Source organism: Orycteropus afer, unplaced genomic scaffold, assembly GCF_000298275.1.
Source record: "Orycteropus afer afer isolate SDZICR_OR568_19922 unplaced genomic scaffold, OryAfe1.0 scaffold00078, whole genome shotgun sequence".
Lineage (NCBI taxonomy): Eukaryota > Metazoa > Chordata > Mammalia > Tubulidentata > Orycteropodidae > Orycteropus > Orycteropus afer.
Genome location: NW_006921665.1, coordinates 424,551 through 448,648, shown reverse-complemented (window position 1 = coordinate 448,648; position 24,098 = coordinate 424,551). Strand labels below are relative to the sequence as shown.

Sequence of the window (24,098 nt, the reverse complement as noted above, 5' to 3'; positions counted from 1 at the left end):
GTTGAAAGCCCCTCAGCCTTGGGCTTCAGCTCTGCCTCCAGCTTCCGGCCCACTGAAGCTAGAGGCATTTCTTCACTCAGACAGCTGCTGGCTGCTGGGGCTGAGAAGCCCAAGATTGACAAGTAAAAGGGCACATTCCTGATATTAACCAAACCACATGGCAGGCCATTAATTTAAGTCCATTATAAGTCCCAAGGTCGGCAGAGCGTGGCAGGTTGCTGAACAATGACACGGCTACACGCAGGGTCCAAGTGTACCATAAGCTAGAAACCATTCCCAAAGCTGCCGCTTATATATGGGAAGCAGACCACATACCTAAAGGCAGCTATTCAGCTGCTTGTGGTAGATTCCACAATGGAGTTGATTGCCAGTCTCATCATGGGGAATAACTACCACCAGCTGCCCAGCCACTCTGCTAGGCCCAGCCAAGTTGACACACAAACATAACTACCACAAGCACTTTAAAGAGGTCTTTTGTAGCAGATTTGCCCAGTGCAGTACGTCTGATTTCTTGACTGCTGCTTCCATTGATATTGATTATGGAACCAAGTAATATGAAATCATTGACAACATCAATCTACATATTGGATATTCTATTGTTTATAGCCAAGTACTTCCTAACTGAGCTAAGACTACACCACTCTGAAACCCTGGCGCCCCTTTCTTCTGTAGGTTATGCAAGCACCCTTATTGTTGACAGATTGACCTATCTGACCTGGCTGTCTGCACTGGAGGGGGTGGTTAGCTGGTATCAAGGCTTTTACAGAGTAATTGTAGAGAATTTCCTGTCTCTCCATCTCAGAGGTTTCATTTGAACTACAGAGCCTTGGTTGTGCTTTGAGGAGGATGCATTCTTAAAGGCCTCTTTGATGCCTCCACAGGCAGGGCTCTGCCTCTTTGTTCTGGATGTTCCTGGGAAGGGTTTTATAAACTTACCAACCACTCCTCGGAAGGAAGGTTGAGCAATCTACTTCCGTAGTGATACTGCCTTGGAAACCCAAGAAGGGGTCGCTATGAGTTGGGTCCGACTCGACGGTACATAACAACAACAACAAGCTGGCCATTTGGGAAGAAGTGCCAGCTTTGGGGTTCAGTATATCTGGAGAAAGCTAGGCCTTTATACCTCTGTCACCCTCCGTGTGCACATCACTAACTGGCCCCTTCCCACCCAGCCACCAGGAATGTACTATTTTACTGCCACTGCTTCTATGCAGATAACTGATTTCTGGGAGAGAAAGCAGAAGAGGAGTATAGATGAGGAGAATGCAAATCAGATTCAGATCAGACTGAACAGGCAGTGCAGTCACAGAGAGCTGTGTTCTCCTCCCGCCACTCGAGAATCTGAATTACATCCCTTGGTATCGTTGTCCTTCTGACCCAGCGGATGACCCAGGTGTGTTCTGGTTGCATTAGGATCTTGTGGGCTGACAGGACCCCATGCACTCTCTGGGAGGACATGTCCTGAAGTCTGACAGCCTGTCTGAACTTGATCCACCCCAGCTTTGAGGATAGGAAGTCCTACTCTGGAGATCCCAAAAAGGGGGCTCTGTGGAGGAAGAAAAAAACATTTGTTGATAGTTGTTGTCGAGTCAGCTCCAACTTATGTACAACAGAATGAAACATTGTTCTGTTCTATACTATCATCATGATCGTGATCATTGGTATACTTGAATCCACTGTTGTGACCACTGTGTATTTTGAGTGCCTTCCAACCTGGGGAGCTTATTCCCTAGAGCTATATTAGACAGCCTTCTGTTGTACTTCATAAGGTTTTCATTGGCTGATTTTCAGAAGTAGATCCTCATGCCTTTCTTTAAAAAAATAAAAAATATTGTGGTTTGGTGAATGTTTACAGACCAAATTAGTTTCCCATTCAACAATTTATACACATTTTGTTTCATGGCATTGGTTGCAATCCCCTCAATGTAATAGTACTCTTTCTACTTCTTTCCTGGGTTCTCCATTTCCATTCGTCCATCTTCCTGCACTTTCCTGCCTTCTGAACTTTGTTTTCTGTGCAAATACTGCCTTTATGGTCTTGTGTGGTTGATTGTTCAGAGGAACAGATATCTCACAGACATTGTTCACTTTATAGGGTCTATTTTTTTGGCTGAAAGATAATCTCTAGGAGTAGGTTCATTTGCAGGTTTGGAGGGTGTCTAAAGGCTGTAGTCTCGAGGGTTCCACCATTCTCTATCAGACTGTTAAGTCTGGTGTTTTTCATGATTTTGAATTTTGTTCTACATTTTTCTCCCATTCTGTCCAGGATCTTCTGTAATGATCCTGATCAGAGTGATCAATAGTGGTAGCCAGGCACCAACTAGTTCTTTTGGTCTCAGGGTAGTAGAAGCTGTGGTTAACATGGTCTGTTAGTCCTTTGGACTAATTGTTTCCTTGAGTCTTCATTCTTCTTTGCTCTGGACAGGAAGATGGTCCCTTGTAAGCTTTTGAGATCCCACTCACTACTCACCAAAGTAGGATGTAGTACATTGTCTTTATGGACTATGTTGTACCAGTTGACCTAGTGTCTCCTGAGCTGATGGTCCTAAGCCCTCAAGCTTAGTAACTCAGTTCCTCAATGTATTTCGTTATGGCTAAGAAGCTTACATAACTTTGCCTGATACAGTGGCTACTATATGCCTTGATGGGAACTCTGGTGGCATAGTGCCTGAGGCATTTGACTGCTAACCAGAAGGCTGGAGGTTTAAACCCACCAGCCTCTCCTCAGAAGGAAGATTGGGCAATCTAGTTCCGTAGTGCTACCGCCTCGGGAACCCCGGGAGGGGTCACTATGAGTCAGGTCCGACTCGACAGCAGTATGTTTGGTTTGGTTTTGATATACCTTGATATTTGTAACACATACAAATATGTATGTAGAAATATCCTTTGTCAAACCTATATATGCCTCATGGGTGTACTCCCATACACCATCCACACCTGTTTAGCTTACATATCTACCTAATGTATCCACTCATAAATTATTATTTGTTATATGTTATTGCAGCATTGCACCTGTAATAGTATTTACCATTGTTGCCTTTTGCTCTTGCATACCTCCCTATGTCTTCCTTTGCCTTTGTCATGTTGTGCTGACCTCCCCCTTATTGTATTTTGCCTTTTCCTTCACCCAAATTAATAGGTGTCTACTACTTGGTGATTTTCCCTCCCTCCCCCTCCCATCCCTGATAAGATTCAAATGTTTCTCTGTGCATAAACCTTTCCTTGACTTTCAGTAATAGTGATCTCATACAATATGTGTCCTTTTGTGATTGACTTACTTTACTTGGTGTAATGTCCTCCATGTTCATCCGTGTTGTTAGCTGTTTCATGGATTCATTGTTATTATTTAACTCCAGGACTTACTTTCTAGTCTGTCTTAGTCTGGAAGTTCTGCTGAATCCTGTCCACCACAGGTGATCCTGCTGGTATTTGAAATACCAGCATAGCTTGCAGCATTACAGCAACATGTAAACCACCATGATTCAACAAACCAACAGACAAGTCTCACTTAAGCATGCCAGTTCTTTTCTTCTGGGTGTGATTTTTGAAGAATATTGAGTTCTGCCAGTGGAGCTGTTGGGACTAAAGCCTATTTGGAATCTGCAATGAAACTGTCCCCAAGATGTTCACGCCTCTCTTGTAGCTCCAAGTTTAATAATTTAGTTCCCACATAGGTTTGTTTGTTCGTCATATTTTGCCATTTGTATTAGATAAACCCAAAAAGCCTTTGGCCATCGTGTCAATTCTGACCCATAGCGATCCTATAGGACAGAGTACAACTTCCCTATAAGGTTTCTAAGGCTGTAAATCTTTATGAAAACAGACTGCCTTATCTTTGTCCCATTGAGCAGCTGGTAGGTTTGAATTGCTAACATTTTGGTTAGCAGCCAAACACTTTACTTACTGTATCACCAGAGTGCCTTATGTAGATTAAAGTATTCTTAAAAAGGAACAAAAATGACATCTTACCAGATCCTTCATTTTATTGTGGGGAAATACATAAACACATTTTCCATTTTTATGTGTGCAATGCAGCGACATTAATTATGTTCACCATGTTGGGCAGCCACTATCCGTTTCCATATTTTTTCGTCACCTTTAACAGAAACTCAGTGCACCTTAACTAGTACCTTCTTCTTTTCCCCTCTCACCAGCCCCAGCTAACCACTCATAAACTTTTATCACTATGCATTTACTTATTCTAGATATTTCATGTTATTGGAATCATACAATATTTGTCCTTTTGTAACTGACTTATTTCACTCAGCATAATGTTTTCACGGCTCGCCTATGTCACAAAATGTGTCAGAACTTCTGTTTATGGCTGAATAATATTCCATTTTATGTTTGTACCACATTTTGTATATCCATGCATCTTCATTCTGTATTTTTAATGGTACAAGTACTTTTATTAGATCTTCTGGTTTGTAATGATAAACTCTTTAAGTATTTCAGTACTCTGTGCATTATGTATGTTTCAAGGTTTAAAATATATCCTGAAGCATGTATTTTCTCCACATCTTCACTTTCTTTTCATGTGGTTTACTGTAGAACTCAGCCACCATCCCCCGCCATTTTCTAATTATTTCTGAGCCTATCAGCACTTGTTATTAGTTGCCATCAAGTCAGCTCCGACTCATGATGAACCCATGTAACGGAAGAATGAAACACTGCCTGGTCCTGTGCCATCTTCATGATCATTAGTATGCTGGAGTCCATTATTGCAGTCACTGTGTGTTTTAAGCATCTTCCAACCTAGTGGACTCATCTTCCAGTGCTATACTGGATAGTGTTCTGTTGTGATCCATAGGATTTTCATTGGCTAATTTTTGGAAGCAGGTCACCAGGCCGTTCTTCCTAGTCTGTCTTAGTGTGGAAGCTCCACTGAAACCTATGCACCATAGGTGACCTTGCTGGTATTTGCAATACCAGTGGCATCGCTTCTAGCATCATAGCAACATGCAGACCACCACAGTAGGATAAACTGACAGACAAGTGTTGGTATCAGCCCTTAGCCCCCCAAAATAGAGTGAGTCCCTTAATGAGCCCTATTGTGTGCTTCTCAGCCATTATTTTTTAAATCTGTAACCCTGCAAAATTGGTGCTTCTCAGCCCTTTTTACTGCTAAGGAGCCTGAAGCTCAGAGACTGACTTGAGGCCCCACAGCTCTGCATACAGTAACTTGAGCCTGGGCCAGCCCCATGCTAAACCCACACTTCTTCCCCCATTTCTGTGGTTGGCCATCAGAATTAGGAGCTTCTCATGAGCTGTGTTTTCTGTATATTTTCTCTTGCAAATTTTCCAGAATAGTGCTTTGCATACCATAGAAAAGGACTGTAGATTTGATTATACCGGGTAGATGTGTGACTTTGAGCATAACATTTACACGTAGAATCTTGGTTTCCTATCTGTTAAAGTACCAGGCTGGTTCTTTTCTCTCTTGCTTAATTTTCCTTTTCAATTAAGTGTGAAGGTATTCCTGACTGAAAGTGTCTGTCCAGGACACCAGAAGAGCAGAGTGGGTCCTGGCACTCTGAGCTGGCTTAGGGTAAAAGGGACCCATGAACTTCCTGGTCACTCTCCCTAAGGAGATGATGATGATGGTCCTCCAATAGCACTTGCTTTTCTTAGCATAACTAGCCATTAGTCATCAAGTTGATTCTGACTTATGGCGACGCCATGTGTGTCAGAAAAGAACTGTGCTCCGTAGAGTTTTCAGTGACTAATCATTCAGAGGTAGATGTCCAGGCCTTTCTTGTGCCTCTAGGTGGGCTCAAACCTGCAGCCTTTCAGTTAGCAGCAGAGTGTTTTAACTGTTTACATCACCCAGGAACCTGAAACATTTAGCTTTATCCCGGGTCTTTTTCTCTACAATATTTGCCAGTAGATCTGTCTTTGAATTCTTTGGTCTTAGTGGCTCCCTATTTCAAGAGCACAACTGTAGCAACAGGCAACATCACCAGTAGACTCAGGCAAGAGAGGTCCTGCTCTGCCTTATGCTTTAGAGAGCTCTGCACCAGCCCTCCCATAGCTGTACCCATCCAGGGTGAGGATTCCAAGGGCTCACCTGTTGCCCTGCCCTCCCTTGTTCTAGACCATGCTCCAGGTAGTCATCCCTGAGCTCTTTCCTAGGCCTGCTCAGGCCTCTGCCCCATGCCCACTGCTGGACTCCCACAGTGGCAGTTTGTGATGGGAATGGGTAGAGTTGGACATGTGAGCTGAGGTGTCTGCCCTTTGTATGGCTGCATGGAGTGGGGATACAAGGAAATGGAAGAGCACTCCCTACATGCCACATTTCTCCATAGAACTCCAAAGAGTAGGGATTCTAAATTTGAACCTAGTCTGCCAGGATGTTTTGAAGGTGCAAGATAGGGCACATTGTGATTAGCATTTATAACTTCCAGATATTTATTTAGATGCGTGGTATGTGAGCCTCATTGCAGTGTTGTCTGAGACCCTGTAAAGATTTGGAGTGACCCCGTGTTTGAAGAAGGAGGGTGACTTTCTAATCCGGGTTCTTTGTTTTACTTGTAGCTCTGAGGCTCAAAAGGTAAGGCTCCGGCTTTCTCTAGCTCCATATTGACAAATCCCAGAGAAGGACTTGGCCCAGGTCCTGTCTCATACCTACTGCTATTCTGTCGCCATAGGGTCTGAGCTGGGAAACCTCATCCTCATGGAATTAGTAAAGAAGACAAAAATCCCCCAATGGTGAGAGGAGTGGTGGTTCAATGGTAGAACTTCTCCCTTCCATGCAGGAGACCCAGTTTCCATTCCCAGCCAGTATACCTCATGTGTAGCCACCACCCATCAGTCGGTGAAGGTTTGCACATTGCTATGGTGGCATAGTGCCTAAGGCCTTTGACTGCTAACCAGAAGGTTGGCGGTTCAAACCCACCAGCCACTCCTCAGAAGGAAGACTGGGCAATCTCCCTTCACAGAGATAACTGCTACGGAAACCCAAGGAGGGGTCGCTATGAGTTGGGACTGACTCGGCAGTAGTGGGTTTGGTTTTATTTTTTTGGTATGATGTGGAATAGGTTTCAGCAGAGCTTCCAGACTATGAAAGAGTAGGAAGAAAGGTCTGGTGATCTACTTCCAAAAATCAGTCAGTGAAAACTCTGTGAATCACAGTGATCCCTTCTGCAACCGAGTGGGCACCATTTTGTTCCATTGTCAGAGGTCACCACAAGTTGGGGGCCTACTCAAGGGTAGCTAATGACAACAACAGCTCCCACAAACCAGGAACACCTGGCAGATGCCAGAGAATTAAAAAATATGATGACAGGAGCCCCTGCCACAGAGGCGGGGGTGGGTGACATGTACAGATATCAGAGAAGGCTGAGGAAGTGCAATATCGTCAAAAAAGGTAAGTCTGGGAACATGTAAAGTATTGTAACTACAACTGCCCAACAATTTTACGTGGAAAGACAGGTATTCTAGCAAAAGAGTGGCTTTTATATTCAAAATGTTGTAATAAATTCAGGAGCTCAAGCACAGTGTTCACACATACGTGCTGTAGCTTTCTTGCTATGAGATAATGATGTTTGTTGTGTTGTATTTTAAGGAGTAGCTTTTTGATCTAGCATGAAGATTTCCAGGTCTTCTTAACCAAGAAATTGGGAGCACCCTGTGCAGTTGATGGGCCCTGGGCTCTTGTCTGTGTATGTGTGTGTGCGTGTGTATACATGCATGGGCGTGCACATGTGTATGCATGCATGTGGGTGTGTGGATGGATATGCCTTACACACATGCACATTTGCACACATGTGTGTTCCTGCTTGTGGGCATGTGAGTGTGCATGTGTACTTGTGCATTCAGTGTTAACCCTGATCCATGGGGAAGTGGAAATGGAGTGACTACTCTGAATGTTTCAGCTCCTTTTTGAGTTTCACCCAGGTGACCAGGTGGGTTAGATGATGGCACATGGTAGATATGAGAAGACATACCTGACCAGCCTCTGACTGGTCAGGTAACTTGTGAAAGACTGAACAGCTGATTTAAGATGGACCCCTGACTCAGACCCACATCTGTCTAAATTATAGCCTATGTTTATCATGTTGTACTTCCCCTTGACTTTCTAATTGCTTTCTTGTGGGTTAGACCAGCAAAGCATTCCCTCCACAACAGAATCAAGTCAGGATGAACCAGTAAAAATAAGTTCTGAAAATGCCCAACCAAGGCCTAGGCCCTGTGCTTCACAAATCCAGTTAGTAAGCAGCCACCATGGGTCAGGCAAAAGGGGAAGGCCCTCAACAAGATGGATTAACATGGTAGCTGCAGTGATGGTCTCGGGTGTAGTAGAGATTGTGAGGTTGGCACAGGACTGGGCAGTGTTCTCGTTCTGCAGTACAAAGGGTTGCTGTGAGTCGGAGATGATTCAATGGCACCTAACAGCAACAACAACATGGATCTGGCATCCTGCTGCACCTGCCTCAGAGGCCTGGCCCACAATAGCTCAGTGCCTTTGCTTCTCTGATACCATTTTAAAAAATTTATATTAGTTTTCGCTTAGGTGGCATTGAATTTATGTTAATGGTGGTGGAATAATTTGGCGAAGGACAGTGTGACCTAGTTTGGAAATAGCATCTTTGAAGATGTTATTAGTTAACGTGAGGTTATACTGAAGCGAGGGAGGTCCTAATCCAGTCCGAGTGGTGTCCCTATGAAAAGGGCCAAGAAGCACAGAAGGAGAACAGCCACATGAAGACAGAAGCAGAGACTAGAGTGAAGCTGCTACAAACCAAGGAACGACTGAGGCTACCAGAAGCTAGATGAGACAAGGAGGGGATTCTCCCTCAGCGCCTTCCAAGAGAGCATGGCCCTGCTGGCCCACCCTGAATTTTAACTCCTAGCTTCCAGAACTGTAAGAGAACAATTTTCTGAAGTTTCAGATTACCTAGTTTGTGATACTTTGTTACGGCAGTCATAGGAGATTAATACAATGAAGATTAGGAGATTAATACCAAACAATGTGGTATTTGCTCAGAAGTGTAAGTTAATAGTAGGTACAAAAACCTAAATAAGAAGGTAAAGGTGATTTGAAAGATAGACAATAGTTTACCTAAAACCGTACCTCAATGCATCTTCATTTATCGTCGTGTATTGTTTTATTCTAGTGTGTCTCTCTAATGAATACGGAAGGTTGAGTTAGGCAGGGTCTCCTGTTCCTGTTAGCAGCTTTACTGCGAGCTAGGAGCGTGGTATATGGATGTCATAACCCACATTGGTGCCTTGCCATGTAGGTTAGTATTAGGGTTCATCTGCCTCATCTGAATGCATTACTGAGATATTTCAGTTGGTGACCTTTTCAAGAAGGAAACTCCTTTGTTTACAAAGAAATTTCAACAGTGGTGACACTGATTAAACAAAAGCTGCCATCACAGGCTTCCTGTGAACTTTCAAGGACCTTGATAACCTGTTTCTCCAGGTTCCTTTCTTGCCATTCCTCATCTCTCTCTCCCACACTCTCATATGCTCACCCAGTGACCAACCCACTTACCTTTCAGATGAGGAGTGATGTGCTCCTGCACTGGGACTTGGCCTGCTTTACTAAAGGGGAACTGCTGGCCAGTTTGCTATTACTCAGTGTCTGTTGTGTTTTCATTCTGTCTGTAGGGCACTGTTGCTTGGCAAGTAGTTAAATGAGTCTTCAAACTTGTCCACCTGGGCAGTCTTATTCACTGTGCCATTTTACAGCTCCATTTTTGGGCACAAAGTGAACAACCTTATAAAGATGACCAGGCTTCCAAAAGGAAGACATGCCAGTATTTTACTGGAATAAATGAAGCTCCCCATTTGCTTAATGAGGGAGACGCTTTGAAGTTGGCTTGCTTAGATTTTTTTTTTTATAGATGAGCATCTGGCGCTCTGGAGTCAGTGCTGTCATTCTTTGCAAGACCACTCATGGGCTATCTCTTCTAGAAACTTTTTTAAAGGGAACAAATTTAAGAAAAATGTTTACAGGCTAAATAAGGCTTTTTTTTTTTTTTCTTTATTGAACATAACACTCATTACCAAAGAGTCAGTCCTGACTTAGGGCGATCCCATGTATGTCAGAAGTAGACTGTCCTCCACAGGGTTTTCAGTGGCTGGGTATTTTTTTGTTTTTTTCTTTTTTTTAAGCAGATCGCCAGATATTTCTGACACTGGGTGGATTTGAACCCCCATCCTTTTACTTAGTAGCTGAGTGCAAACTGCTTGCACTCTCCAGGGACTTTTTTTGTTCTTTAACATATTTTAATTAATTTTGTTGTTGTTGAGAATGTACATAGCAAAACATAATATACACCAATTCAGCAGTTCCTACATGTACAATTTAGTAACATCGGTTATATTCTTCGAGTTGTGTAACTATTTTCATCCTCCTTTTCCTAGTTGTTCTTCCCCAGTTAATATAAATTCACTGCCCCCTATCTAATCTTTCAAGTTGCTGTTGTCAGTTTGGTCCCATATAGTTTTTAAAAGAGTACAGTGCTCAAGGCAGACAATTTTTACTAGTTAAGCTAAGCATCCATGGACCTGTTACCAAACGTAAGATGTCCATATGTTTAGATTACTTTTGAGTACATGGCTGACCCTTTTAGAGTTTTTAATCATCTTTCCTACACACCGAACCCAACCCACTGTCATCAAGTTAATTCCAACTCATAGCAACTATATAGGACAGAGTAGAACTGCCCCATAGAGTTTCTAAGGCTGTAAATTTTTATAGAAAGAGAATGCCTCATCTTTGTCTCACAGAGCAGCAGGTGGCTTTGAACCACTGACCCTTTGGTTAGCAGCTGAATGTGTTAACCACTGTACCATCAGAGCCACTCTTTCCTACATAGAACCGTTCTCAATCAGGCTGAGAGTCCTGGACAATATCATACTACCAGATTGTGTAATGTCAAAGTAAAACAAATCTTTTGAGGGATATAGCAAAGGGAGATAACTTCTTGGTCTCTATTAATGAAGCTTGGATGTAGTTCAGACTTTTTTTCCAACCTTGTATTTTATACTTTTATTATTTTGCTTTAATGTCAACTTACAGGTCCTATGGATGCAGTGATATTAAGAAAACCACTATAATTATATCTTAAGTACATCTCAAGGAATGCTTTTAAAATATTTTAGTTCCTGAATTAAATAAATAAGGAAGTTAAATTTCCTGTTTAATCATAATTGTTTCTTTCTGTTTAGCATTGTAAAAGGTGGTTTTAAAAACATGGCTACTTTTTTCCTTCCCAGTTCATCTGTTTCTCTGTGATGTTTATTCTATAGTGGTAGAGGAACATTTTTCATCTTGCTTTAGAAGTATATACTGTTTAATTCCACGTTTAAACTATATATATTAAGCTTACGAGTCAGCCAGACAAGGAAACTGCCCTAGAGTATCCACTCAGCTTGTCTCACTGGAGAAGTTTCTTGCTGTGGAGTAATGACACCTTTTACCACTCCAAGGAGAGAAGTCCTATCATATGGAGAGTAATAAACCACTCCATAGTTTGCAGGTATCAGGGTCACCAAGAAAGACAGGACATACACTGGATGGAACAATGCTTTACTCACATAGAGAAGAGACAGCAACGTCAAATTTGATAGTGGGCATCAGTCCCCCTTGGCCAGTGGGTCTTGTTCCACAGCCAACACAAGGAGATGATTGACACACAGCCCGCTTATGCTGCAGGAGAAGAACCCCATTCCCTCCCTCTAGGGAAGAGATATAGCAGTGGGGTTGGTAGGTGCCATATAATGCACACACTTTGCTCCATAGTTTGTGAAGATGCTGACATGTGCTCAAGGTAAAGGGGAGGTATGTGCTGAAACATCACTATCTACTATGGATATGTTTTGGGTTCAGATACCCCAGAAAGAGAGTCAGCTCACATTCATATCCCATCAGAGAAACCAGGCCAACATATCTGGTCCTATGAACAGGGTTCATTCATGGGTTACAGGGCAGGGTAACAGACTACTCAAACTGCCCCTTTTCTACACTTGTCAAAGCAAATCACCTAGAGAGGGGCTATTGGTGGAGAAGAGAAATGTGGACTGTGGGCGGCACTCCCTGATCAATGCAGTAATTCTAGTCTTGGAAATTCTGTTACAGCTGGGAGAGAGATGAGAATGAGGGAAGATTTTTGGGAAAAGGAAAGTAGTTCTTGGAGTCCATTTAGCTCTAAGAAGAAAAAGTCACCAAGACTAGAGACCAAAGCAGGAGTTTTTAGTTCATACTCAAGGGTGTGATTCAGGAAGGCCATTTAAAAGTCAGCCTCATCAGCTAAGGGCTTCCTTCTTGGTATCAGATATTACCTCTTGGAGTTTTTTAGCCAGGTTTAGTTTGTCATAGTTTGTCTGATAGGAGTTGGGTTGTGTTGTTGGGCAAAGGGTAAAGGCAATGGTAACAAAGAACAAAAGAAAGACCACCAGAACTTTACAAAGCAGAGTTTACTAACTTACTAGACAAGGAAACATGCATGCATATACACACACACTGAAGGAGAACTCAGGAGCTTTCAAGAACTGGGAGGTGGGAGATGGTTTAAGATGGTTGCTAATTTAACCAACCAATTGCTATTGAACCAGTTCCAACAAATGGCAGCCCCATGTGTGCCAGAGTAGAACTGTGTTCCATATGGTTTTCAGTGGCTGATTTTTCAGTAGATCAGTAAGACTTTCTACTGAGGTACTCTGTGTGGAGTTGAACCTTTAGCCTATCTGTTAGCTGCAAGCACATTAGCGTTTGCACCACCCAGCAACTCCATTCTGTTAATTAAGGATTGAAAACTCACACACAGGAGAGGATGGAACAAGTCTGTATGCCTCTTTGGGAATTGTTACAAGGTGTCCCATTGTACACTGGTCAGGAGAGATTTGTCCGTTGGGTCCAGGGAGAGTCTGTATACTGGGGTCCCTCTAGAGCTCATGGTTCTTATCATATTAAAGCTGTTGCCATGAAGCACAGGATTCAGTTCTGAGATCTAGGCAAGGACTACTCTAAGTAGAACATTTTCTTTTTACAAAAAAGTGGCAGCTGTGAAGAAAGGATGCAGCACAATCCTCCAGTTTCTTAAAGTGTCCTGGGGACCCAAGACACGGGGGTGGCAGCACGGGGGCGGCTTTCCTTGTACTCAAGGAGGTGTGAGCTGACAGCTGCAAAGGAGCTTCCACACCAAGGATGTCTGTTTGCAGGAAGCTGTGGCGCCTGGCACAGTACTTAGATCTGAATTTTTAACAGCCAGAAGGAGGAAGTAAATCATTAGATAATGCTCGTTCTTTTTAAGTAAGAAAACTCAAATCCTATCACCTAAGAAATAAATTCTCCTAGCCCTGAGCTTGGGGAGGGCACAGGAGTCTTTATATACATGGCGTTAAACGATACTTCAGATGGTGTCCACCAGTTGCTGTTGGGTCGACTACAACTCTTGACGGCCTTATGTGCATCAGTGTAACTGTCCCCCAGAGAGTTTTCAGTGGCTAATTTTTCAGAAGTCGATCACCAGGCCTTTCCTCTGAGCTGCCTCTGGGTGGACTCGAACCTCCATCCTTTTGGTTACCAGCCAAATGTGTTAATTGTTTTGCACCCCTCAGGGACTCCAAACAGTATCTGCCAGATAAGTTTACCCTAAAAGCATGGAGATATTTCCTGTTCCCCTTGTGACTGTGTGTTAGTCCTCAGTGAGACTAAGGAGCAGAATTGTAGGGAGCAAGAGTAGAAACTGTCATGGCAGCCTTTAGCACTGACCAGCGGCGACAAGTTCTCTATCCTGTAGTTTCTATTAAGAGAATAGGGAGTGAAGATAAAGAATTTCCTTCATAGCATCAAGAGTTTCATGATGTTCCCCTTGATGCATCTTCCAGAAGCAGGTTTTTGAGATGGTGCTTAGTACCGCTTACCCAGAAGATGTTTTTAATTAGGAATGCAACCCCATTCCTTGCACAAATGAAGTCCACATTGCAGAATATGGGGCTCTGTCTAAGGGGCTGCTGTTGTTGTTGTTGTTATGTGCCATCGAGTCGGACCTGACTCATAGCAACCCCTCCTTGGGTTTCCAAGGCAGTATCACTATGGAAGTAAATTGCCCCATCTTCCCTCTGAGGAGTGGCTGGTGGGTTTGAACCTCCAGCCTTCTGGTTAGCAGTCAAGTGCCTTAGGCACTATGCTACCAGAGCTCCTGTCTAAGGGGCTAGACTGAGTAAACTCTTGTTTCCAAAAGTGCTTCCAATCTATAAAATAAAAAGTATTCTCACCTGATGATTCTCATCTCTACTTACATGGCTTAGGATTTTGCAAAATGTTTCCTTAGAAATTTCTCATAAAGTTATCATTTAAGAAATATCATTTCTCTTGTAACCTTAAATATTAATTGCTATTAATCTTTCCCTTTATCATCTTGCTCCACCTCTTACCATGTGCCGACTTCCTTCTTGGCTAAAGTATATCCTGGAATTCTCACCATACTTGGGGTCTGATCATACTCGCTCACCTCCAAATACATGTATTTCCTTCCTAGTATGATCTATTCTCACTCTTTGTCATTAATGCATCTATCTGGTGTCCTTGTTCATTTTTATGATGATAAAGGGCACGATAGTAAATGAACAAGAGGCCTGGTGGTGCAACAGTTAAGTGCTTGGCTGCTAATGAAAAGGTTGATAGTTTGAACCCAGGCAGCAGCTCCATAGGAGAAAGAACTGGTGATCTGCTCTCGTAAAGATTACAGCCAAGAAAACCCAATGGCACAGTTCTACTGTCACATGGGGTCACTTTGAGTTGGAATTGACTCAGCAGCACCCAACTGCAATAACAACATTAGTAAACAACTGGGCCCAATAGATCCTTTTAAATGTAGTGCATTTTGCTTCCAAATCCTGTGCTTAGTTTTAAATTTGTAATTGAAGTAAGAGCAAACCTTTGTTGATTGCTTACTCTGTGCCAGGTACTGTGCTACGTATTCTTTACATGTGGTATCTCATTTGATGCTTGCAACTTTATGAGGTACCACTGTCTCCAATTTTACAGATGAAACCGCAGACCAGAAAGGTTAAGAAATTTGCCTAAGTAGCAAATGGCAAAACTGAAATTTGAGTTTCTAACCCTAAGCTCATGTATATAATTCCAACAGTAGCAAACACCTCAGTTTAGAAGCACACATTAAGTACCAGACTGCATGTGCCAGGTGTGTTAAGCTAGCTTGCAGTCACTTTGACACAGGTGCTATTTCAGATTCATTATTCCGTGATGAAGATGATACTCAGTTGTTGCCTTAACAGCTCAGAATGCCTTAACACCTCTTAAGAGATGGTCTAGCAAGTTCTGGAACCAATTCCTGAGCTCTGGGTTTGCCAGCTTTGCTCACGACCTCTGATGCTCTGCCTGCACCACTGAACCTACATGCTTTTATTGTACTGCATCCGTGCTACTCAATGTGTGAACACACCACATGGCAGCTCTGTCCTGTGTCCTCCTGAGGGAGCATGTGCTCCTGACACTTCTCCGTCCACTCCACAGATATTTTCCAGAATAGTCGATGTTTTAGTTAACCAGTGCTGCTGTAGCACAAATACCACAGGTGAATGGCTTTAAAGAACAGAAATGTATTCGCTCGCAGTTCTGGGGACAAGAAATCCAAATGAGGGTCTCGGCCATGTCCATTCCTTCCTTGTAGGTAGTCCAAATGTTGGAGGTTTGAGTCCATCCAGAGGCACTTTGGAAGACAGGCTGGGTGATCTACTTCCAAAAATGAGCCATTGAAAACCCTGTGGAGCACAGTTCTACTCTGACACACGTGGGTCACCATGAGTTCAGAGTTGACTCCACAGCAGCTGGTGTAGGTAGTACCAGGTGTTCCTTGGTTCCTTGGCGATCCTTCCATGGCATGTCTTCCCTGTTTCTATGTGCCTCTATGTCTCTAAACTGTTCTTTTTTGATACATACACAGGTATAAGGGTTAAGATTCCAACATACAGTTTGAAGGGAACACAATTAATCCATAGTACTTGGTATGACTCAGACCTCAGAGTTTGGGGCATGACATGTTAGAACTAAGCAACAAAGTGCCCGTGAATTTTCCCATGGCCAGTGAGATGAGGTGTAGTAATTCTATGTCGTTAAGATAAACAACTTCCAAAAGCACAAACTTTCCTGGTAGAGGGAGATTTCCCTTCTGGGTCCTCATCAAAAAGATGTCATACAATGTAGAAAACAGTCCTATGTAAATGCTTATCTTCTGGTATTTATTCCCCACCAGACCATAAGGCCTTAGAAGGGTAGGGAACTGTTGAACATTTTACGGTCATCTTGTGGTCATATGCCTGTCAGTGAACACTGAGTTGACTATGAATATTGGTGAATAATAAATGACCTCAGCAGCCTTACTGCTGAGTAGGTCCAGCAACCAACTACATAGGATCATTTCTTGTGCTATAATTAAATTATGGGGAGTAGGTAATACATGGAGCAGAATTCAAATCTATAATAGGAGCTCTGGTGGCGTAGCACCTAGGCACTTGACTGCTAACCAGAAGGCTGGCGGTTCAAACCAACCAGCCACTCCTCAGAAGGAAGGTTGGGCAATCTACTTCTGTAGTGACACCGCCTCAGAAACCCAAGGAGGGGTCACTATGAGTTGGGTCCAACTTGACGGCACATAACGACAGCAGCAGCAATAGCTGTTCAGTGAAAAATGTCTCTTTGACCTTTTCCCCAGGATCTCAGTTCCCCTCCTGAAAAACCACCATTGTTAGGTTTCTTACTGAGCTTTCCAAAAGGAGTCTGTGATTAACCAACCAGCTGTTGTCAGGTGGACCCTGACTCATGGTGACCCCATGTGTGTCAAAGTAGAATTGTGCTCCACAGTGCTTTCACTGACTGATTTGTTGAAAGTAGGTTGTCAGACCTTTATTCCAAGGTGCCTCTGGGTGAACTTGAACTACCAACCTTTTGGTTATCACCCAAATGCTTTAACTGTTTATACCGCCCAAGGACTCTTTTAAAGATACAGTTTTATTAACTTTGAGAGTTTATTTAGACTACAGGCTTTCATGAAAAAAAAAAAGCTCTTATTTTCATTCTCTTCCCTTCATTTAACTACAGCCTCAGTGTTTGTTTTAGAGGTGTGTTCTGGTTACCTAGTGCTGCTCTGACAAGAAGGGATGGCTTTAACAGGAGTTTATTCTTACAGTTTGGAGGCTTCACTCAGCTGCTGGCTGCTGACTGCTGAGGCTGACAGACCCAAGGTCAACAAGTAACAAGGCACAGTCCTGATATTACCAAACCACACCACAGACCATTAATTCAAGTCCATTGAAAATCCCAAGGTCGGCAGAGTATGGCAGGCTGCTGAACAACAACACATCTATATGCAGGGTTCAAGAGGGCCATAAACTAGAGACCATTCCCCAAGGCTTCTCCTTATTTACAGGAAGCAGACCACAGCCCTATGGCAGCTACTCAGCTGCTCGCAGTAGATTCCACCATGGAGTTGATTACCAGTCTCATTATGGGGAATACTACATCCAGCTGCCCAGCCACTCAACCAGGCCCAGCCAAGTTGACACACAAAGTTAACTACCACAGGGTGTGATTGTTTTCTTTGTTTGTAAAAATGAAGTTGTCATGGTCCTAAGATGGCTATCTACCTGGAAGGAATGTAGTTGGCATTGCAAACATCTTGTGAGAGACCCTTAGACTGTCTGTGTTGTTTTAGGCTCTTTCCAAAGGGCTTAAAATAACAAAAATTAATTGGAGAGACCCTGCGTTTAAGTTGGAGTCCCTCTCGATGTTGCAGATGCACTCACATAAAGATTAGAAGTTTGAGTCGACCAGAGAGAGGTGCCTTGGAAGAAAACCCTGGCTGTCTGCAATTGAAAACCAACCCACTGAAAACTCTTGGGAGCACAGTTCTACTCTGATACACATAGGTCACAATGATTTGGAATCAACAGGACATCAGCTGGGTTTTGTGTGTTTGTGTGTGTTTGGCCCTCAAGGTGCTTCCCATCTAAGTCAGCCCCTAAGCAGATGGTGTTATATGTGGAGTGATAGGGATGTGCTTCTGGAACCCAGTGAAGGAGGGACCCTGAGCTGAACTCCATGTGCAGAGAAGTCAGCAAGGTGGATGGAAAGGGCATGGGGCTGGAGAACAGAGTGGGGCAGGTGGGAATCACAGGCTCTTTTGTGTTGCTATAGATAACAGAAGAGGTGGCAAAGCTGGCAGGAGTCAGATGGCGAAGCCCTTTGAATGACGGTTTAAGAAGCGTGGACTTTACCCTGTAGGCTTTCAGTAAATATTTGTGCACACTAATGAGCTACCTCTGTGGTTGATTCCACTTTCATGACAGACACTTTGTATTATAGCCTTAAACCATTAGCAGGTACCCAGCTTATGGTGTCCTCCTGTAGGCGCCGTGTGGCACTGCATCAGCCTGCTCACACTCCTGAGCATATTTCACGGTACAGCAAGTACAGGGTGATGCTTTCACTCAGGCCACATCATGTGGTAATGGAAACGTGTTTAGGGAGAGCTGTTGCGGTGTCCCACCAGGGCTTTCCCCATGGGGCATGGGCCACCATTGATGGAACTGCCAGAAGCCACTACAAATGTCTCCAAATCCATCTCCTCTGGATAAGCCCTGCTCTGAACACCTGGCTGTGAAGCCAAACTGGGAGAGGGTGGGATAGTTCTGTCCCTCTCCCTGTACAATAATCCAGGGCCTTGAAGTCCCCAAGCAGTGTCTTCTTTAGAAACAGGTGGTCACCTGCCCCTGGTCTCACCATTGTATTGTGGCCACCAGAGGTAGAGACACCCTAACCCATGCACAGGCTCCATTGTGCTGCCTAGAAGCCAACCTCACAGTGAGAGTTGCTTTAAAGGAAGACAGTGTCTACCTTGCTTTCCACTTTGTTATTGGCTTCGCCCCAGTATGGCTAGCCAGGGGCTTCCCTGGGTGCCAGGGACACCGGAGCCTGGCTTGGGGCCCTCCCTGTAAAGTCCCATGTCTTCTTGTCCCATTAGGTCCCTTTCTTTCTTTTGGCAGGGTTTATTTATTTATTTATTTATTTATTGTGATTTGGGTAAAAGTTTACAGAGCAAATTCACTTTCCATACAGCATTTGACATACACTGTCTCATGACATTGACTACAATTTGCCACCATGCAACAGCTCCCCTCCCACTTCCTCCTGGTAGTTGCTACCTCTTCCCTGTGTCCATCCCTCCATGCACTCCTGCCCCCTGAGCTGTCTCCCTGTGCATAAGCAGCCCTTCTTTCTCCCATGATTGTTCTCTCCAAGGAGTGTTTCTACCTCAGGTAAATGCTCAACTCATATGCCTGTCTTTTGTTTGGCTGGAAGCCACAGGTGTGGGTTCAATCTGTTAGGTCCCTTTCTTAAAACCACACTTGCATTACTACACAGAAACATTGTTCTACATTCTACTTTGGTGAGTAGCAACTGGGGTCTTAAAAGCTTGCAAGTGGCCCTCTAGATGCAGCAATGGGTCTCTCCTCGTCCAGAGTGAAGAAGAATGAAGAAAACCCAAGACTCATGGAAACAATTAGTCCAAGGGACTAGTGGACCATGTAAACCTCAGCCTATATGACCATGAGACAAGAAGAATTAGATAGCGTTCGACTACCACTGTCAACCACTTGGAAAGGGATCAGTGGAGGAGATTCTGGATACAGTGGGAGAACAATGTGGAACAAAACTCAAAATCTTTATAAAAAAAAAAAGACCAGGTTTATGGTATGATAGAGCTTGGTGAAGCCCTCAAGACTATGGCCCTGAGTTACCCTTCAGGTCTGAAACTGCACTTATTCCCATGGCTTCCAGACAAATAATAGATAGGCATATAGGGTGAACATTTATACCAGGTAGGTACACTCCTTAGAACAGTCAATCATGGAAGAACAGAAGGGCAATATTTGCACAGGGAGATAGCTTAGGGGGTAGGAATGCATAGGAAAGGACACAGGGAAGAGATCCAGGGAGGAAGTATGAAGAGAGCTGTTACACTGTGGGATTGCAGTCAATGTCATGAAACAAAATGTGTATGAACTGCTATATGGAAAATGAATTTGTTCTGTAAATTTTCACCCAATCACAATTAAACAAAACAAAAAAAAAAAAACAACCTCACACTTGGGGGGCCATCCATGTTCGTTCTGGCCTCATCAGAGTTACAGTCAGCTGTATATATCATTGTGTTCTTTCTCATGTGTTGTTTCCTCTTGTTCCACAGGCACTTCAGAGTAACCTGAAGTATTCCTTGTTGCCAAGACGGCTCATTATCAGCAAGCGATTAGCTCAGTGCTTGCACCCGGCTTTGCCCAGTGGTGTGCACTTAAAAGCCCTAGAAACCTATGAGATTATCTTCAAAATTGTTGGGACCAAATGGCTGGCCAAGGATTTGTTTCTATACAGGTATAATTGCTTCTCTGCCCTGTTTCTTTTTATTACCTGACTATACCCATATTCCATTACATGGGATTAGAAAATGACAAACAAGCAAAAGGTGGAGGAGGGAGCAGAAATAACCATAAAAGCCATCATCAGGGTTCATTTGGAATATATCTTTCCAGGCTTGTCTTTAATTATTTTTTAAGTAGGAGCTTAATATGCATTCTGTTTAGTTACCTGCTCTTTACTTAACAGTGTATTGTAACCATCTCAGGTCATACATCCCTCTATGTCACCATTTTAAATGGCTGTCCATTTACTTTCTAAAACTCCCTGCAGCCGATATATCATTTGAAACTTCTGATTAAGTGTGTGTCATAGTTTCAGTAGTGTCACTGTAACAGAATACCACAAAGTGGTTAACTTTAAAGAACAGAAACTTACTGCCTCACGGTTCTGGTGGCCAGAAGTCCAGATTCAGGGTATCAGCTGTGTTGATTCCTTCTGAGGGCTCTGAGAGAGCAGCTGCTCCATGCCTCTCCCCTGGCTTCTGGTGGCTGCCGGAAATGCTTAGTGCCTCTTTGCTCCGTCTTCACACAATCCCTTCCCCCTGCATATAACCCTGTCTTCATGGCTGTTCTCCCTTTGTAAGACACCACTCAGAAACGATTAGGATTAGGACCCAGCCTACTCTAGTATGACTTCATTGAACTTAACTGATAACATTGTCAAAGACACTCTGTTTCCTCAAAGAAGGTCACATTCACAGGTACAGGGGTTAGGACTCCAGCATTATTGTTTTGGGGGACACACAGTTAACCCATAACATATTATTTTTTCTTCTTTCCAAGCTGTGGGCTGTTTCCTCTCCTGGCAAATGCAGCGATGTCAGTGAGGCCCGTGCTCCTCGGCCTGTATGAGAAGTACTTCCTTCCACTGCAGAAGCTGCTCCTGCCCAGCCTGCAGGCTTTCATCATCGGCCTGCTGCCAGGCCTCGAGGAGGGCTCGGAGATCTATGACAGGTGGGCATCTCTCTCACCCACTGCTCATGCCTGTGTCCCATCAGCGTGAGTGGGTGGGTGGGCAGGCGAAGCATCTTGTGTTTCATTCTATTACCAGTTGCTGTTGAGACAACTCCATGTGTGTCACAGCAGAACTGTGCTCCACAGGGTTTCTTTTCTTTCTTGACTTAAATTTTTATTGATTGATTTATTATTGTGATGAAAATAGACATAGCAAAACACACACCAATCCAGCAATTTCCACATATACACTTTAATTACATTCTTCATGTTGTGCCACTAATCTTGCTATCTTTTTCCAAATTATTCCACTACTTAACATAAACTCAATGCCCTTCAAAACAAAAGCTTCCCCTTTCCTCCCACCCCTGGTACCCACTGATCATTTTTTGGTTTTTCTATATATGTTTATTTCATGTAAGTGAAATCATATAGTACTTGTCCGTTTGTGACTGAGTTATTTCACTCAGCAGAATGCTTTCAAGGTTTATCCTTCTTGTGATATGTGTAAGAACTTCATTTTTCTTTATGGCTGAGTAGTATTCCATTGTGTGTGTATAACATATTTTGTTTATCTATTCATCTGTTGTTGGACATTTCAGTTATTTCCATCTTTTGACTGTTGTGAAAAGTGCTGCAGTGAACACTGTACATGCATAGGCTTTTCAGTCTCTTGATTTTTCAGGAGCACATCACCAGGGCTTTCTTCCAAGGCACTTCTGGGTAGACTTGAACTGCCAACCTTTCGATTAGCAGCCAAACATATTGACCATTTGCACCACCCAGGGACTCCATTGTATTATGAGAAGTGTAGAGATACGTAAAGCATGGGAAGATAGAGAAATAGGCGCTGTATGTTTCTACTGTGTTCTCTACTTGACAAAACACTTGTGTTCCCTTGGGAACCTTACTGCACCTCCTTTACCAAAAGGGAAACTCCCAAGTCTAGAGAGAGTAAATCCTTTCTTGAGAGAAACATAGCTAGTTAAGGAGGGAGATAGCAGCGTGGAGTTCAGTCTCCTGTGTCCTGCCCCACTATGAGTTCCTTGTATCGTTATTTTATGGGGGACACAGAGAAGAAACTGTGAGCTCTTAGCAATGGCTCCTTTTGGGGAGTCAACAGTTGAACACTTCCAGTACATGTCATGCTACATGAAGTACATATTTAATTCCTGTGCCCCAGGAATTATCCCCTTTCTACAGGTGACAAGTCAGAAGGTAAGAATTTTCCCAGAGTCACAGAGTCAGCAAGAGCAGAGATTCTAACCCACCTGCGTAGAATCCTAACATCCTTGTTCTCTCATTTTTACAAGGCTGATTCGAAATATAAGGCAAAGGTAGATTTCATTAATGGGTAGAGCTTGAAAAGGTGAGTCATTATGTTGCTAAGTGGAATACCTAGACAAATTCCAACTGTACACTGGAGAAACTCATAAAGCTCCCGGACACTAGAGCTCACACGGTTTTTTTTGGTAATTGGTTAAGAGTGAGAAAAAACACATATTCCTTCAGACTATTGTAATGAGTATATACAATATCCAGTTTTTTGAAGAATTGAAATTTAAGAACTCACTTCCATTGTGTTAACTCTCCTGAGAGATGCCACAGTGATTAACCTCTGATAATAGGAACTGTTTTAAGAGCCATTGTGCAGCCTACTTAGAAGGTATAGAAACTCTTGTGCTTGCAAAAGTGTCTGTTGAATTTCACAATGCACTGCCCACATTTCCCCATGCCAGAGACTAGCCCTTCACCCCTGCCTGCCATATCTGCTATGACTGAGGGGTAGGGGTGGGGAAGAATCATGTGCCCAGAGGTCTACTTGGAGTGTCTCCATCAACTCAGGCCTGGTGACCAGATGGGTTGAAGGATTGTGACCAAGGGCACATTACATCAGCATCTATACCAGAATCTCACAAACTCAACCAGAAATTAGCACTTTGGCCATTTTAGGCCTCCACCTAGGTCTGGCAATGGTTTTCAGTTTCCCTGTGGAGAATCTCCCTTTACCATTATTTCCTCATGACACAAGCTGTATGCTTTTGCCAATAAAATCCTACCAAAAAAAAGGAAGAAGCCAAAGTCATTGCTCATTGCCTTGGAGTCGCATCCGACTCACAGTGACCCCTCCCTGGGTTTCTGAGGCAGTATCACTACGGAAGTAAATAGCTCAACCTTCCTTTTGAGGAGTGGCTGGTGGGTTTGAACCGCCCACCTTCTGGTTAGCAGTCAGATGCCTTAGGCACTACACCACCAGAGCTCCTAATTGAATCCTAGCACCAGGTATTTAGTGAGTCTCAGTAAGTGGGTATTGAGCTAATGAATAGTTAAGGTTACAGAGGGGTCGTGTCCATGTCTCTGAAAGTCCTAGTCCTAGGCACTTGCTAGAACTTCACCTACATTCATGGTTTGATAACAGGTGTGTGTTTGTATATGTGTATGAGAATGTGTTTGGGGGTGTATGGGTGTGTGAAAGAGAGTGTGTGTGTGTGTATGTCGGTGTTTGTATGTATGTATGTCTATAGATGTCAGTTTTTTTCCATCATCTGACAGATGAACACATCAGTTCCCATAATTTTTTAACTGTAAGAGTGAATCACATTAGGAGGCGGGGCAAGATGGCGGACTAGGCAGAAGGATTGCACAGACCCTCTTCAACAAAGAAAAGGGAAACCAATTAACACAGACACAGA

The 24,098-nt window shown here is 43.4% G+C and overlaps 1 protein-coding gene across 1 annotated transcript in view; it reads left to right on the top strand.

Annotated features, from left to right (window-relative positions):
• DOP1B (DOP1 leucine zipper like protein B) overlaps positions 1 to 24,098 on the top strand; it is a 208,787-nt gene that overhangs the window by 41,257 nt on the left and 143,432 nt on the right. Inside the window, 2 exon segments of the mRNA XM_042780999.1 lie at positions 20,226 to 20,407; positions 21,235 to 21,405. Coding sequence (XP_042636933.1) covers positions 20,226 to 20,407; positions 21,235 to 21,405 — 353 coding nt within the window.